This window comes from Hyperolius riggenbachi, chromosome 3 (genome assembly GCF_040937935.1).
Source record: "Hyperolius riggenbachi isolate aHypRig1 chromosome 3, aHypRig1.pri, whole genome shotgun sequence".
Classification (NCBI taxonomy): domain Eukaryota; kingdom Metazoa; phylum Chordata; class Amphibia; order Anura; family Hyperoliidae; genus Hyperolius; species Hyperolius riggenbachi.
The window spans coordinates 361401726-361417246 of record NC_090648.1 but is presented as its reverse complement, the minus strand read 5'-3'; the positions used below and the strand labels follow the sequence as shown (position 1 = coordinate 361417246).

Here is a 15521-nt window from a genome sequence, read left to right as displayed (position 1 = left end):
CTCCTCCACAGAGAGCCAGCCACTAATTAGAGCTAAGAACTTCACTGTCATATTGCTGGAGAATCATTGCACGAAGACTTGACCCTGTCTTTAATTCCTCATAAGTAGAACATGAAAATTAGCCTTTTGCTGCTTTTTCCCACATAGCTAATTTTTCTGTTTGTCACCTGTCAGGATTCTTGGAACATACAGTATGAATCTGTGATCCCTAAACACTTAATAAAGCAAAGGCTACAGTGTTTATTTTTACCAATCTCCTGCAAGTAGAGAAACAAACTATAATATTTATCGGTACAAGAAAGCAGCCAAAGCTACTACCTTGTCTAGGCCCTCACTTCAACTAATCCATCTCTGATAGTGGTATATTTTTTTTCTATCAAGATACCTAGTTAGATTAGCGAAATCACATGAGACTTTAATGGCTTGTTTTTGCTCACCGCAAAACTACTGGTGTGGTTCACAAAGTGGCAGGGGTGAGGCAGAAGCGAGAGAGACCCCATCCATGGATACAGAGGTGAGGAGAGGTTTGGAGGGGCAGTAGAATCCAGTCCAGTAGCAGCCAGGAACAGTTGCACAGCTAAAATGTGGACTGCCTCATACAACTCCAACACAGCAAATGATATACATACAATAAACATCGCCTAGGATGTAACAACTAACTATACATAAGGAGAAGAAAAGCCATCCATAAGGAAATCTCAAAATTAAAGTATCACAAATGTGCCATTTCAAAAAATACAGCAATATATAAATCTTTATTAAACAGGGACGTGCCCATAAAAAAAAACAATTAAAAACAGTAAACAGCAAAACACAGCGGCTCAAATAAGTAATTATATTCGGTACATACACAATAAATCACCCGGAAACGTCCGGTAACAAATACAACTATGTCTGTATAAATCGCTGCAAAAAAACACAATGACCAATAGGCAATTGTAAGTGTATATGAAGTATATACAAGGAAGTATATATGTCTGCAGAGAGATAGAATGATCAACGCTTACCACAAAGCTACCGGGTGTGACCGATGGCTGTGTTGTCCCTCACATGTATTGCAATGTTCTGTTGCTTCTTCAGAGGATAACGAGTTAAAAAATGTTCCCTGTATAAATACAGAAATATCGCCGTCTTAACTTCTGGCAAGACGTGGCCACATCATGCTGACGCAATGGCGCCGCGCGTCATCACGTGACGCACTAGGCCAATTGCGTCCTGTCTAAAGGATAGATCAAATATAACCCAGGACGTCTGCAGCAATAGGAGATATATAGTAGAGATACAGCAAGAAAACTACAGAAATTGAATAGATAGAGGAAAATTGAAAAGCATATATAAATATAAATGTAGCAAAATGGTACTGTGGAGAAATTGGGCTGTAATAAATAGGGAACACCATCTAGTGGTCATACAATAAATTGCTTATAAAAGCCAAATACAAGGAAGATTATACTGTACAATATACAGTAAGTGGAGAACAGTCATATAGTAAATCACAAGTTCAAAATTGCAGCGTGCAATATATGCAATTATAAAGTGCAAAATTATATAAAGTGCACTGTGCCAATAATACAAGAATAAGAAAATATGTAAAAAGTACATATGTAAAATTGTAAATAAGATCCAAAAACAACGACAAAAACAGTAGTAAAATAAACGTACTCCATAGGTGATCCAGGTGTGTGTAAGCAGATCTTCTGATAATCTCTGTTCCAAGAAATATTATATGGATGATGTGAAACCTAAATACATGAAAAAAGAAAAAAGTAAAAATAAGACTATTAAAATAACACCGTGATCCAAGAGAATACAGACCCTAGTGAATAATAAAAAACAAAATCATTAGTGAAAAAAACAAGTGTGAACCATGAAACTAAGTAAAAATGTTGTATGCCAAAAGCATAAGAATATGCGCCCATACCAAAGTACTCAGAAAAAAGTGCATGATAATTGCCATTACTTACTACTGGCAATGGGAATGTGCGTACAGCCCACTTAAAAAAACCCTCCAAAAGGCAGTTTTGTACCAAGGCATGCAAGTACAGAAACAAGATTATCAGCCATATAATATTTATTGGAACAGAGAAGATTATCAGAAGATCTGCTTACACACACCTGGATCACCTATGGATCACATGCCTTTACTACTTTGTTTGTTGTTTTTGGTTTTTATTTACAATTTTACATATGTACTTTTTACATATTTTCTTATTCTTGTATTATTGCCTGTAGTTGAGAATTTGTAATTTTTCTGAATAACTGGCATCTAGTGGATGATTAAGCATAAAGAGGCAGGAGGAGAGGTGGAAAAGACAAGTATGAGAGTACAGAGGGGGGAGTCTGTGTTGATGGTCTTCAAATGAGGAGGTTGCAGGGTTTTCTGTTTAGCCAGTGCTGTTATCGGTGTGGAAAATGCAAGCTTTATCTCAGTGTGATCTATCATTTATATGAAGGAGATGTTTGGCTTAATGAACACTGCCCAGAAATGGAAGCAGAAATAATGCTGTGCTAGTGGTTGTGCACAGCACCTATCTTTATTACAAGGTAGTGTCATGTACCCTATTGGTAGATCACATTCATCAGGTCCATTTCTGCATAGGCTTTCTATGCAAATGTCTAGGGTGCCTTTTTCTCATGTTTGCTACTCCTTGCTTGTGAATCCATAGCTAAGCTAATTTCTGAGTACAATAACCAAGCTTACTGGAAGCTCCTCCTTTCCCTTGTTATTCCCTCTTCCAGTACCAGATCCTACTTGTTTACACCACAAGAATCAGAGGCATTTTCACTTAGTTTTGCTTTACAAAATAGATATTTGCCTTCTTAATACAGAAGGTAATTGTAATTATTCAGGTTTGAGTGAGCATTTGAGGTGTCCCACAGTGCATCACTGCTGAATATGCAAATTGTCCATTTGTTGTCCGTGTAAGCTAAACATACCTCCAGAACCGCTGGAATGCAATGATGCGTCAGCTTGTTAATTGTAGTTTAGTTTTACTTTACCTACAGCTGCCTCTTCTAGCCACTATATGCCATTTCGTCTATTGTTATAAACAGTAGACAGCTCCGCCATGTGTTTCAGTGGACTAGACGTCTACCATCTTTACTGTGGGAAGAGTGAGAGGCTGCAAGGTGCAGTAAACAAAACACTGTATCAACTGCATTTTTTTATGTTTTTTTTTTTTGGGGGGGGGGTGAGTAGTTGTTAGTGGCACCCAGCCATGTGACAACCCGGTTAATCTAGTGGTATCACTCCGTGACATGCCTGGTGGTACCCCTGACCTCATAAAGGTGGTCTAGTGGTACCCGGCGTCTGTGGGAAGGGTACCATCACATCAACACTCCCACCCACATCAACACTCCCACCCACTCCATGGGCCCCCTCCTTTGTCCCGCAGAGAAGTGCACAACGGTGCAGTTTGCGAGGGAATATCACTTGATCCTGATTTGCCCCATGCTACTCGGCAGCCGGCCACTCTCTGCTCACCTGATCTCTGCATGTCGCATGCAATTACCCATCATGCAGGAAACAGGAAGTGGAGTGAGTGGCCAGCTGCCGAGGCTCATGTATGCATCGTAATCTGCCCAAATTCAATCACAAACTGCACACTACTCTGCAGGGGACAGGGTGTCCACAGACTCACCAATGCTAATCGACACCGCCGACTTGATCACTTCTGCCTCAGAGTCCCACCACTACACCCCTCTTAGTACACCACTCAGTAGGTACCTAGTTCTTGATATATGCAGTACAGATAGCAAAGCTAAGAATTAAGAATTTGAATAGTGTCAACTATAAGTAATAGCCCTTTAAAGTGTCTCATAGTTTATCATAATGATTGAGTCTTTTTTTTTTTTTTTTTTTTTTTTACAGGAAAATTAAAACAAATTACTTCATTGTGTCGCTTGCTTTCGCTGACTTGCTGGTTTCTGTACTAGTAATGCCCTTTGGAGCCATAGAGTTAATAGAAGACAAGTGGAGTTATGGGGAGATGTTCTGCTTGGTACGCACCTCCCTTGATGTTCTTCTGACCACAGCTTCCATCCTTCACCTCTGCTGTATTTCACTAGACAGGTATGTTATACTTGCTTACAATCCATGTTCAGGCACAGATTTCAACATATTATTAATAGTTTTGTAATCCGTGTTCCAATTGCTTTTTTTATGTGACATGAGACAGACACAGACCATTTATATCGCACTTTTCTCCTGGCGGACTCAAAGCGCCATGAGAGGAAAAAAATGACTAGAGGCACTTGATTTGAGGATGTTAATTGCATGTTTCATGGCTGTGGCTTCTGCTGCTTCTCCTTAAATCATTCTACTGTATAGATTTAAATGGAATCTGTAATGAAAAAAAAATCCCCTGGCGGGTACTTAGCTTGGGAGGGGGAAGCCTCTGGATCCTAATGAGGCTTCCCCCGTCCTCTTCAGCCTCCTGGATTCCACGCAGAAAGCCTACAAACGCCATGTGTGGCAATATTTACCTTTTGGGCTCCAGTGCAAGTGCAGTAGAAGCTTTCCAGTGGAAATAGCCGAGCCCCAGCAGGTCTGCTCCACTGCGAAGGTGACTCGCACCTGCGCAGTAGAGCTGATCCGATTGGGCTAGGCTATTTCCACTGGAGCCCAAGTGGAGAGCTTCCACTGCGCCTGTGCTGGAGCCCTAAAGATAAATATTGCTGCACCTGCGCAGTACTTGTTGGGGGAATTTTCAAGGGAATTTTCAGGATTCTTCCTCCCAAGGTAAGTACTCCATAGGGGCCGTTTTTTTTTCTTCTTCTTTTTTTACAGGTGTACAGTACACCTTTAACAAAACACTACACTAACAAAAACACTGCACACTATAATCAAAGGAATACACCGTATCTCTCAAAGATTGCTGAGTATAGCAGTGGTGGTCTGTGAGGATTAAAAGCCCCTTGTAATGGATTGCGGAGATACCGCCGCGCGGTCTGACAGCGAAGCGGCTGGTTCCGCGTTCAGACCGGCGGTTTCTCCGCAGCAGCATGTGTCTGGTTTGTCTGAGCCTAGTAGTGCACACAGATGGAGAGCTACGCGCGCGCGCACACTAACAGGCAGGCCCTTTATGCCAATAGGAGAGGGATCAGCTGATCAGGACGATCAGCTGATCGCTGGGATCAGGTGATTGGCTGAATGGGACTGGGCGGCGCTGAGGAGCGCTCTGCTATATATACTTCTTGCCTGTCAGTTGCTGGTTGTCTGCCGTTGCGAATGCTTATGTGTTAGCACTCAGACCATAGTCAGATCCCTCAGTGTGTTAGAACCAGGTGTCCTGGGAATTCACACTTAGTCAGATTACTGTGTTATTACTGTGTTATACTTTAGACCAGTTCCAGGGTGTTGAGACCACGGACCTCACACTCTAGACTAGGCCTCTGCTTGATATCTGTTATGACCTATTGCTCTCTTGACCCTTCTCCTGCTCTCTGATTCGGTACCTTCTCATATCTGATTACCTGTTGCCAACCCTGCCTGTCCCTGGTTAACGAATCAGCCTTCTGTCTCTGTACCTTATCTGCTCGTGTGATGCCGACCAGGCCTGGCCGACCCTTCTACCTGTGACACCCTCCCGGTGGGGTGTCCAGTAGCTGCAGGGACTCCCTGTCCCTCAGAGGGACCTCTCTGCAATCCAGTCAGGGACTCTATCTCATAGGAGTCCTTTGACTGCAGTAGAGTCTGACTTCCAGCAGTTCAGGGAATCGCTGGCTCTCTGGTTATCTCCAACCCTAACTAGGAGATACTCGTTATACGGTCTAGGGTCACCTGCTCCTCAGAGGGTCCAGGCTCATATACTGTTGCACCAAACACTTACACTTTATCAGGTGTCCAGAGGGTAGTTATACTTGTATTATTGGTGATTCTGCAGATCATCAATAATCAGGTATATATCTGTATTCTTGGTGATACTGCAGATCACCAATAATTAGATTCTCTCTGTGTGCTGACACTGATCGTTACACCCCTGTGACTGCAGGGGAGCATGCACTTTCCTTTATCTCACTTTCTTCTCTCCGCCGCTCCCCCTAACTGTTACCTACTTTAGCGGGGTGGGGGCAGGGGGTGCTTGGACATAACTCGTATTGGGGGAGGAGAATGGCAGTCACATTTGTGGCAGTAGAGGAGAAGGGATCATCATTCTCAAACATTTTGTGGGTGTTGGCTGCACTTGATAGAGGGGGAATAAAGGGCGTTAAGATGTCCCCACTTTCACTAAAGGTCCCCGTAATTTATGGGCCAAGAAGTGGTCATTGTTGGTGCTCTAGATCTTATACTTAAAATGTTACTTAGATTAGTCAAAGCAGGAGCTTCTAAAACAATCTCTGCAAATCAGTCTTGCCAGATCTGTGAAAACATTTGTGTCTCCATTGAAAATATAAGAAAAATGAACATATTATTTTAATTGTATGTAAAGTACAAAGTAAGAGGTGGAAAAAGGGTTTGTAAGACAAATGTCTGCTGGTATATATGCCATATAATTTTGTCAGCTAAAACTTTATATCTGTAGTTATCCTTTTTTAAAGTAAACTCTTAACCTTTCCAGCTATGTGAAATTCTTCACAATGCTAATTTTAAAATTCTGTTCAGTCACTATGGTAACCTAGCTTTCTCCCTTGTATGTGTTAAAAAATACTGTGATGTCTTGAGTACAATATATATTTTCAAAACTCTCAATTGTTATCTCTAAAAATGAAGGGAATGAAATGTTTTGGACTGATTGTCAGTCAACAGTCAAGATAATTCTTGTTTATTTATATTTTTATGTAAAAATAAGTGGTTTTTCATGGGTTTATTGTGTACCAGACAAAATGCTTCATCCGGTTGGAATTTATATAATTCTGCAGCAAAGTTATTGAATAAATTCACGTTGGTGATATTTGCAATACTTCAAGTAAAAACATTTGGGGCAGACCTCATAATAGTCATAGGTAGTAACTGTTACAGATATGAAAAAGCTGCCCTTAGGCACATCCTTAGTGCAGTTAGTTGGCAGCTGGGCTACTTACTGCCCCTGATGCCAGCCGGGTGGGCAACAAATGCTTAGCCTAAAGTTAACCTGTACTCAAGATTGTGATTGGTATGTATTTTACGCACATTAGTCTTATCAAGGTTTTGTGAATATACCCATGATGCTTCCTTTGTGTCCCTGCTTTCTTATTCACCATAATGTTGGGGGGCTGGCTGGTTGGACCACACATCTTTCGGGCCCTGCTATTTTGGTTACCTACATGAACCACTATATATTATGCTGCCAGAGGGTAATGTCTATTAGTTCTGTCTGTCCTGCATCTGAAGTTTACTACTTTTTTTTTTCTTTCTTTTTTTTTAAACTGCTCCAGTGCCAGCAGTCTCTGGACCCATAACCTGTAAACCGCTACAAACAAGATATCTCACTTTAAGATAATGCAGTGATTTGGTCTTCAGCCGGCAGAACTTGTGCTGTAAATTTTTGGCTTGTTTTTATCTCTCTCTCCAAGCAGCAAACATAGAAAATGAAAGCAGAACTCATGTTTTATTATCTCACACTGCCCCCTAGTGACAAGTGGCCATAAATACATATTAAAGTAGTACTAATTCAAAACTAGGAAATCCAACTAGAAATAAAACAAAGTGCTAAAATAAATTGGCCTGGAGCACTTGCAAGCCTCAAAATAAATTGGCTGCTAATAGGTTAAGGATCAGAACACTCTGGTATGAGAAACGGGGCCTACCGACACGCCACATGGATTCGCTGCTACCACCAATTGCACCAATCTGCCGTCACTGAAGTTCACTTGCTTTGCCTCCGCTATGACAGCAGAGCTCTGTGAGCGGTCAGGAGCCAATTTCATTGGCTCCTGACCCAGTGATCGCTGTGAGCCAATGACATTGGCTCAAAGTAATCACTGGGTAAGATGCCAATGAAATCCGCTCCTGACCGCTCACAGAGCTCTGCTGTCATACCACCAGCATGGCAAGTGGGCTGTAGCAGCAAGAGAGTGTTGGGAGTGTGCAACTGTAATCTGCGTCCTGCAGGGATAACAGCTCCCAAACAGGGCATAGATATTCATTAGCCTTGTCCGGAGGCGGTTAAAGACACATGGATATCTCTATTTGTTTTAAGAGGTTTAATTTAGGCACATCTGTGGTTATCAGCTAGCAATGCTCATTTCTTTTGGGTGTTAACTTAGTCGGTTACATGGGTACAGATCTATTCTTTTGTTCTCACCGTGGTTGCGTACAATGTGTAAGATTCAAGTCTAGTTAGAATTTTCATTTTATTATTTCATTTCAAGGGCATTTATGATAAGCCTAGATCTTAAATACACGTATTGGCATGTCCTGATGGACAGAGAATACCAAAGTGTTCTAAGGTTTGTGTTTCAGACTGATACACAAACTGGAGGGGATGCAGAAATAAAAGATGGTGAATTGTATGATTCAGAAAGTATCAATTTCAGCTGTTTCTATTCAATTTCTGGATTACAGCCTGAATTCGGTACAAGAGGAACTATCTACCAGAAATAACAAATTGAGAAGACCAAGAGAGCAGTAAATTTGGCTCAGGACCCTTTACTATTTCTTATGAGAGACATAGAGGCTTTCCTGTCCCTTGAGCTCAGCAACACCAGTGGTACGGGTTCTGAAACATGCAAGATAATAATTCCTTTTAATGATTCCTTTTTTTGTAAAGCGCTTTTCTACTGTCAGACTCAAAGCGCTTGCGAGGCAGGCACAAGAGCGCACTCAGTAGGCAGTAGCAGTGTTAGGGAATCTTGCCCAATGAACTCCTTACTGTATAGCCAGGATCTCCCCTGAGTTGGTAGTCGGAGTTTTTCATTGGAATATCAACCACTACACAATAAACTACAAATTAAAAGCCCTGTTGACATTAAAACTCAACATGAATTGGTCAAACTAAAAGAAAAAAAACGCATGTTCCCTACTGAAAAACAGAGCGGGAATCATTTATCAGCCTGCCAACCATGATCCGTGCTGGCAGGCTGAATTAAAGAAAAAAAAAGGCTATTTACATTTGTGCTAGATTGCAGCGCTGTACAAGGGACTCCCTTGTCACTTAAATGTCCCCAGGATTATCTCACAATCTAATCTCTCTCATAGAATAATGCTGATGAAAGGGCACTGTAGTGTAAGGATTGCAGTCAGGGCCAATTTAGGGAGGGAGGAAGATTAAAAAAAAATACAATATTTTATTAAAAAACAACAACTTTTTAAATGAATAATAAAATCGCAGCAGAAATCAGAGTTCACTGAAAAAATGCTGTATTAGTGGCAGGAAAAGGAGGTAAAATTAATTTGGGTGTTAAGTTGAATGTTATTAATATGAAGACAGCGCTCCTCTTCTTTAGAATCAAACCTGCAAAATTAGACAAATCTCGACATAGTGCATTACTGCCAGACTTATAAGGATGAATGCCACCACAGTGAAAAAACAGTGCTCCACTCGTGCATCATACACAGTGCGATTGTCCACACGACCCCTTTAAGATAAAAGGCTCACCAGATGCAATCCACCTCAGTTTTCAGGTGGGCCTCTCATGTAAATCAACCAGCCAAAGATCTAGCTGCTTTAAGTTTCCAACAACTTTTAATCTGGAGTATCACTTTTAAAAAATCACAATAAAAACACAAACATAGTGTAAAACCGTCATAAGCTGCCAATGCCATGCAGTTTGGTTGCATTCACATAACAAAAATGGATCAGGCGCATATCAGACTTGCTCATAGCCTTGCGGTGTCACCTCCATTCGCGGTATCGGCGTCCCCTCTCCGCTGCGGCGCTTCCGCTTATCCCCAATGCTTAGCCGGCTTACGTACTGCAGTTCACTCCCAGTGACGTCAGGTGCTCCAGACTCCGCCTTGCGCGTTTCGTCCGTCAAGGACTCATCAGAAGCTGACGTCACTGGAGCGTCCGACGTCCTTTATACTCTCATCCGCATGCGTGGGCTGCAATGCGGCCAATTGGTCGCTTGGAACCCATGTGACCGCATCATGTGGCCACATATTTTCCAGCTGGAACGCAACGCTCTTCCTGTTGCATGCTGATTCGCTTCCTATTGGGTCATTGATCTTTAGCCTGCCGTATTGCTCTATCTAGCGCCATCTACTGGTTAACTTTATTAGTGCACCATTTCATATAATTGCATTCTTATAGTTATAATTACAGCTCACTACTTCTTTATAAAATATAAAATATAACATGTAAAATATGAAACCTCAAACATATATTATATAATACATAAGCTAGACTCAATTCATTCAATGCTACATCTTACTTCTCTCTACTTTCTATCTGGCTGGCTACTAATCTCTATGCCCTCAAAGTATTATCTCCACAATTCCTCAGTGATCCTATATAAGTTTTCACCTAAATACCTTAATATATTTAAGGTTCATTAACAACTTGGCCTAATTATTACATATTTAACATATGTGTCCCTAAAGCCCTCATTTACATGTGTGCCATAAGTCTGGCCACCAATGGGGGTAGAATTCTGCGGCCCCCGAGATTAGGGATTATCGTGTCCCCTAAGGGCCTTATTTGCCCTTATGTGTCCCCTTTGGTGCTAACCCCCCAATCTTGTCCCCATGTTGCATGTGCAAAAAGAGCCACAAGATTCTCGACACCTAATTAACATAAGTTGTTCTCTATTACCTATCTACTTATCCTGGCCATACCATATACAACTCAAATCCTACACCCTCATAAATCATTCGTAATGAAACAATTAAGATCAAACTCCACATTCATGCCTCTAGGTGACATGGTCTTCAAATTATAGATCCACCTCCCTTCTGATTGGGAGATATCCCTAACTAGACCAGATCCTCTCCACCTTTTAACATGGGTCTCTATGCCCATGAATTTCATCCCCGAAGGATCACTGTTGTGAAATAATCGGAAGTGATTTGACACGCTGTGTGTGGCCAACCCTTTTCTAATGTTTGCTATATGTTCCCCAATCCTCTTATGTAATTTCCTTGTTGTTCGGCCTATATATTCCATATTACAGGGGCACTTTAATAGGTAGATTACCCCTTTTGAATTACATGTAATACACTGCCTCAGTGTTATTAACTGCCCTGTATTATTTGATATGAATGATATTCCCTTTTGGGGCAATGCTTCCCTGCACCCTCTGCATTTTCGGCATGGAAAAAATCCTTTTTGTCCCAGTATATCTCCAGTTTTCATCTGGGGCGGATTCACAAAACTCGGCACCAATTTAGATTTCAAATTGGGGGCTTTTTTATATACAAATCCTGGAGTGTTAGGCACCACCCTCTTCAAGACACCATCCAGCCTCAAAATATTCCAATGCTATTTAATAATATACTCTATGTCTCTATGTTGGTCATTATAGTTAAACAATATATCGAATTCCCTATTTTTTTCCGATTGTATGTTCTTTACTTTATTCCGCACAAGCTCTCCTCTGTCCATAGCTGCCACTTTCTCCACCTGTATTTTTAAAGCGTCTTCCTTATACCCTTTTTCCATAAATCTTTGTACAAGAGTGTTGCTCTGTGTTCTAAAGGTCTCAACCTCTGTACAATTCCGCCTTATCCGCATCAGTTGTCCCTTGGGTATATTTTCAAGCCATCTCTTGTGGTGGCAGCTCTCTATTGGGATATATCCATTTTTGTCCGTAGGTTTGAAAAACGTCTCTGTACTTAGTATATTTTCCTTTATCTTTATGACCAGGTCTAAGAATTCCACCTGATCCTGAGATTTATTGAATGAGATTTTTATGGGGCTCCAATGGTTATTAGCATTAATGCAAAATGCATCCAACAACTCCTCTGGACCTCTCCATATGAAAAATAGATTGTCAATAAATCTATTCCAGGAAACTATATATTCTGCCCCCTCCATCAACAACAGCTCCTGTTCCCATTTGGCCATATAAATATTTGCCACCGAGGGTGCGAACTTAGCCCCCATGGCACATCCTGTTTGTTGGACATAAAATTCATTTTCGTACCAAAAATAATTATGTTCTAACGCATATTTTAATAATTCCATTATAAATTCTATTTGTTTTATTTTTAGATGTTCCAGTTGTTTCAGTGCTTCTTCCACTGCCTGCATCCCCTCCTGGTGTGGGATCACTGTATATAGGGATGTAACATCCCCAGTAATCAAGATGTCCCCTTCTATTTCTATCTGGTTAATTTTTTGAAGCAAATGTTTGGTGTCCTTCAGCAAGTGTGGTAATTGCCCCACAATATTCTGAAGGAATATGTCAATATACTCTCCCACTCTCTGCGTAAGTGAACCCACCCCACTTACAATGGGTCTCCCTGGGGGATTTTTTTCATTTTTATGGATTTTAGGATTACAATATATCACTGGTATCCGTGGGTTAGTGGGAAGTAAATATCGGAATTCATTTGTAGAAATAATGGTTTCCTTTTCTCCTTGTATTAACAAATTCTTCAATTTTGTCTTATATTCATGAGTAGGGTCCTTTTTTAATTTTTTGTAGGTTTGTTGATCTCCAAGTAACCTACACATCTCATTCTTATATTGCACTGAATTCATTATAACCAGACCCCCCCCCCCCCCCCCCCTTATCTGCTGGTTTCAGCACCAGATCTTTATTTTCAACTAATTCGAGAATATTTTGATTTATCTGTTTCAAATTTTTTTGTTTCTTAATTTCCAGTTGTTCCAAATCTTGGAGTACCGCCCTTTTGAATGTGTCTATTGTGCTCTCTTTAGAAGTATCTTGTGGGTTGAACAGAGATCTATTTTTTAATTTTGTGTGTACATATTCCTGGGGAATCAGGTTGGCTCGATTTGTAGGGCCTTCATGGCTCAGGAAGTATTTTTTCTGGGTTAACCTCCTAACATATTTATTAATGTCTACATACACCCCAAACTTATTCAGCTTATTTGGGGGTGCATATTTAAGTCCTTTATCCAAAAGTTTCAACTGTGGTTTTGTTAATTGAACACCACTGATGTTAAATATCCCCCCAGTCTTCACTTCCTTCTTCTTTTGCTGCTCTCTCCTTAACCCGATTCCTCTCCTGTTCTTTTTTCGCCCCCCTGCCAGCCTTCTTGCTGATGTGTATATGGGTTTCCCCACCTGGTCCTTTGATTCACCCCTAAAAAAACGTTCCTCATACCCATTTAGTTGTTCATATCTGTTTGATATGGGGATGCCATCATAATTTTGTTCATATTGTCTATTTCCCTGGTGGGGGGCACCTTCCCCTCTCCTCTGTCTTAAATTGTAAAACTTTTCCCCAAATCTTACTCGATTATGAGGGTATTTGGGTGGAATCAGTTTTTTGGGGCTTCTGTGTAGTCTGGGCTGACTAATGGGTGATGGGTCTCCCCACATCTCCTGTGGGGTTTCCCCTTCATATTCTTCCCATTCACTTTCATACTCTTCTTCCTGGGGGTGATCTCTTCCTCCCTCTGGGTTTGCTAGTCTCCCCTGATTATCCTGAGCATCTATTTTATGAATATTAGAAGTATCACTAATTACCATATCTTCTAAGGGGGTAGCCACTTTATGCTCATTTTGAGTGTTGGTGTTATTCCCATTCTGCCATTTATAGGCCTTCTTTTGTTTATATTCTCCTTAATCCTTGAGGAATCTCCTCTGTCTAATTTCTATAATTTCTTGTTCATGCCTAGTTAATTTACCTGTAAGGTCCTCCATAAGTTTCTTATAGGTTTCTCTCTCTTTAAATGGTTCCATAGCTACTTTTAGTTGATCAGTTTATCCTTCTAATCTTTTCAGTCTAGTTTGCTTCCTTCTAGCAAGGATCTTAAGTAGGTTCACCCCACTTTGATTCAGAAATTCCCCCATTTTCTTATCATTAGCTTCATTGTTTTCTCCATCGTTAATTAAGAGATCCCATCTATATCTTTTGGGGACTATATCTTCCTCTATATAACGATTTAGACTGGCATGCTCCCACCATGCCACCTGCTCTTTCAACATGAGGTTATGTAGGCTCTTAAAATTCCCTTCTAATGTCTCTATCCTAGCTTTTTATTGGTTCTTTGGAAAAAATTCCAGCTATATTTATAGCCGACCTATTTCTTAACTCAAAGGCATCCATGTTTAATTTTATATTCTTTCTACACTCCTTCACCCCTATCAAACACTTGGACACCCCACAATAATAGTATCACCCTCAATGGCAACACAATCAGATCACAGTTGTTCAGGCCGGGGGCTGCATTCAGAAAAAGAATAGTGGAAATTATTCTGTCAAGGAATTTATATTAGTGCAGAATGCGCTCACCAGCACCATACCAAGTCCAACATAAATAATATATATAATGTATAATGTCACAATTCCGAATTTATAGTGTTCGCGATCAGTAATCGACACCAAGGGCCTGATTCACAAAGCGGTGCAAACACTTTGCACGCCTGTGAAAAGCCCTTTATCACGCCTAAACTTACTTTAGGCGTGATCTGAAGGAATTCGCGCGAACTCCCGCGCGCAAAGTTTTGCGCGCGTAGCGTGGTGCGCTACGCGCGCAGCACACCGTGCTTCGCGCGAAGTGCCCATTAAGCCCTATGGGACTTTGCGCGCGCGCGTACGCGCACAAGACTTTGCGCGCAGGAGCTTCGCGCGAGTTAGAGCACAAAGCGGTGATAACTTTGCTAGTGCAAAGGTTATCACGCCTAAAGTCTTTTAGGCGTGATAAGTGAGTTATCACCGCTTTGTGAATCAGGCCCCAAGTTTTTGTTATATGAAGACAGCGCTCCTCTTCTTTAGAATCAAACCTGCAAAATTAGACAAATCTCGACATAGTGCATTACTGCCAGACTTATAAGGATGAATGCCACCACAGTGAAAAAACAGTGCTCCACTCGTGCATCATACACAGTGCGATTGTCCACACGACCCCTTTAAGATAAAAAGCTCACCAGATGCAATCCACCTCAGTTTTCAGGTGGGTCTCTCATGTAAATCAACCAGCCAAAGATCTAGTTGCTTTAAGTTTCCAACAACTTTTAATCCGGAGTATCACTTTTAAAAAATCACAATAAAAACACAAACATAGTGTAAAACCGTCATAAGCTGCCAATGCCCTGCAGTTTGGTTGCACTCACATAACAAAGATGGATCAGGCGCATATCAGGCTTGCTCATAGCCTTGCGGTGTCACCTCCATTCGCGGTATCGGCGTCCCGTCTCCGCTGTGGCGCTTCCGCTTATCCCCAATGCTTAGCCGGCTTACGTACTGCAGTTCACTCCCAGTGACGTCAGGTGCTCCAGACTCCGCCTTACGCGTTTCGTCCGTCAAGGACTCATCAGAAGCTGACGTCACTGGAGCGTCCGACGTCCTTTATACTCTCATCCGCATGCGTGGGCTGCAATGCGGCCAATTGGTCGCTTGGAACCCATGTGACTGCATCATGTGGCCACATATTTTCCAGCTGGAACGCAACGCTCTTCCTGTTGCGTGCTGATTCGCTTCCTATTGGGTCATTGATCTTTAGCCTGCCGTATTGCTCTATCTAGCG

General features: G+C 41.5%; 1 protein-coding gene across 7 annotated transcripts in view; it reads left to right on the top strand.

Moving 5' to 3' along the window:
- HTR4 (5-hydroxytryptamine receptor 4) overlaps nucleotides 1-15521 on the top strand; it is a 724446-nt gene that overhangs the window by 451743 nt on the left and 257182 nt on the right. For all 7 annotated transcript variants that reach the window (XM_068277120.1, XM_068277118.1, XM_068277121.1 and 4 more), the window contains one exon: nucleotides 3872-4072. In XM_068277120.1, coding sequence (XP_068133221.1) covers nucleotides 3872-4072 — 201 coding nt within the window. The remainder of the gene's footprint in view (nucleotides 1-3871; nucleotides 4073-15521) is intronic.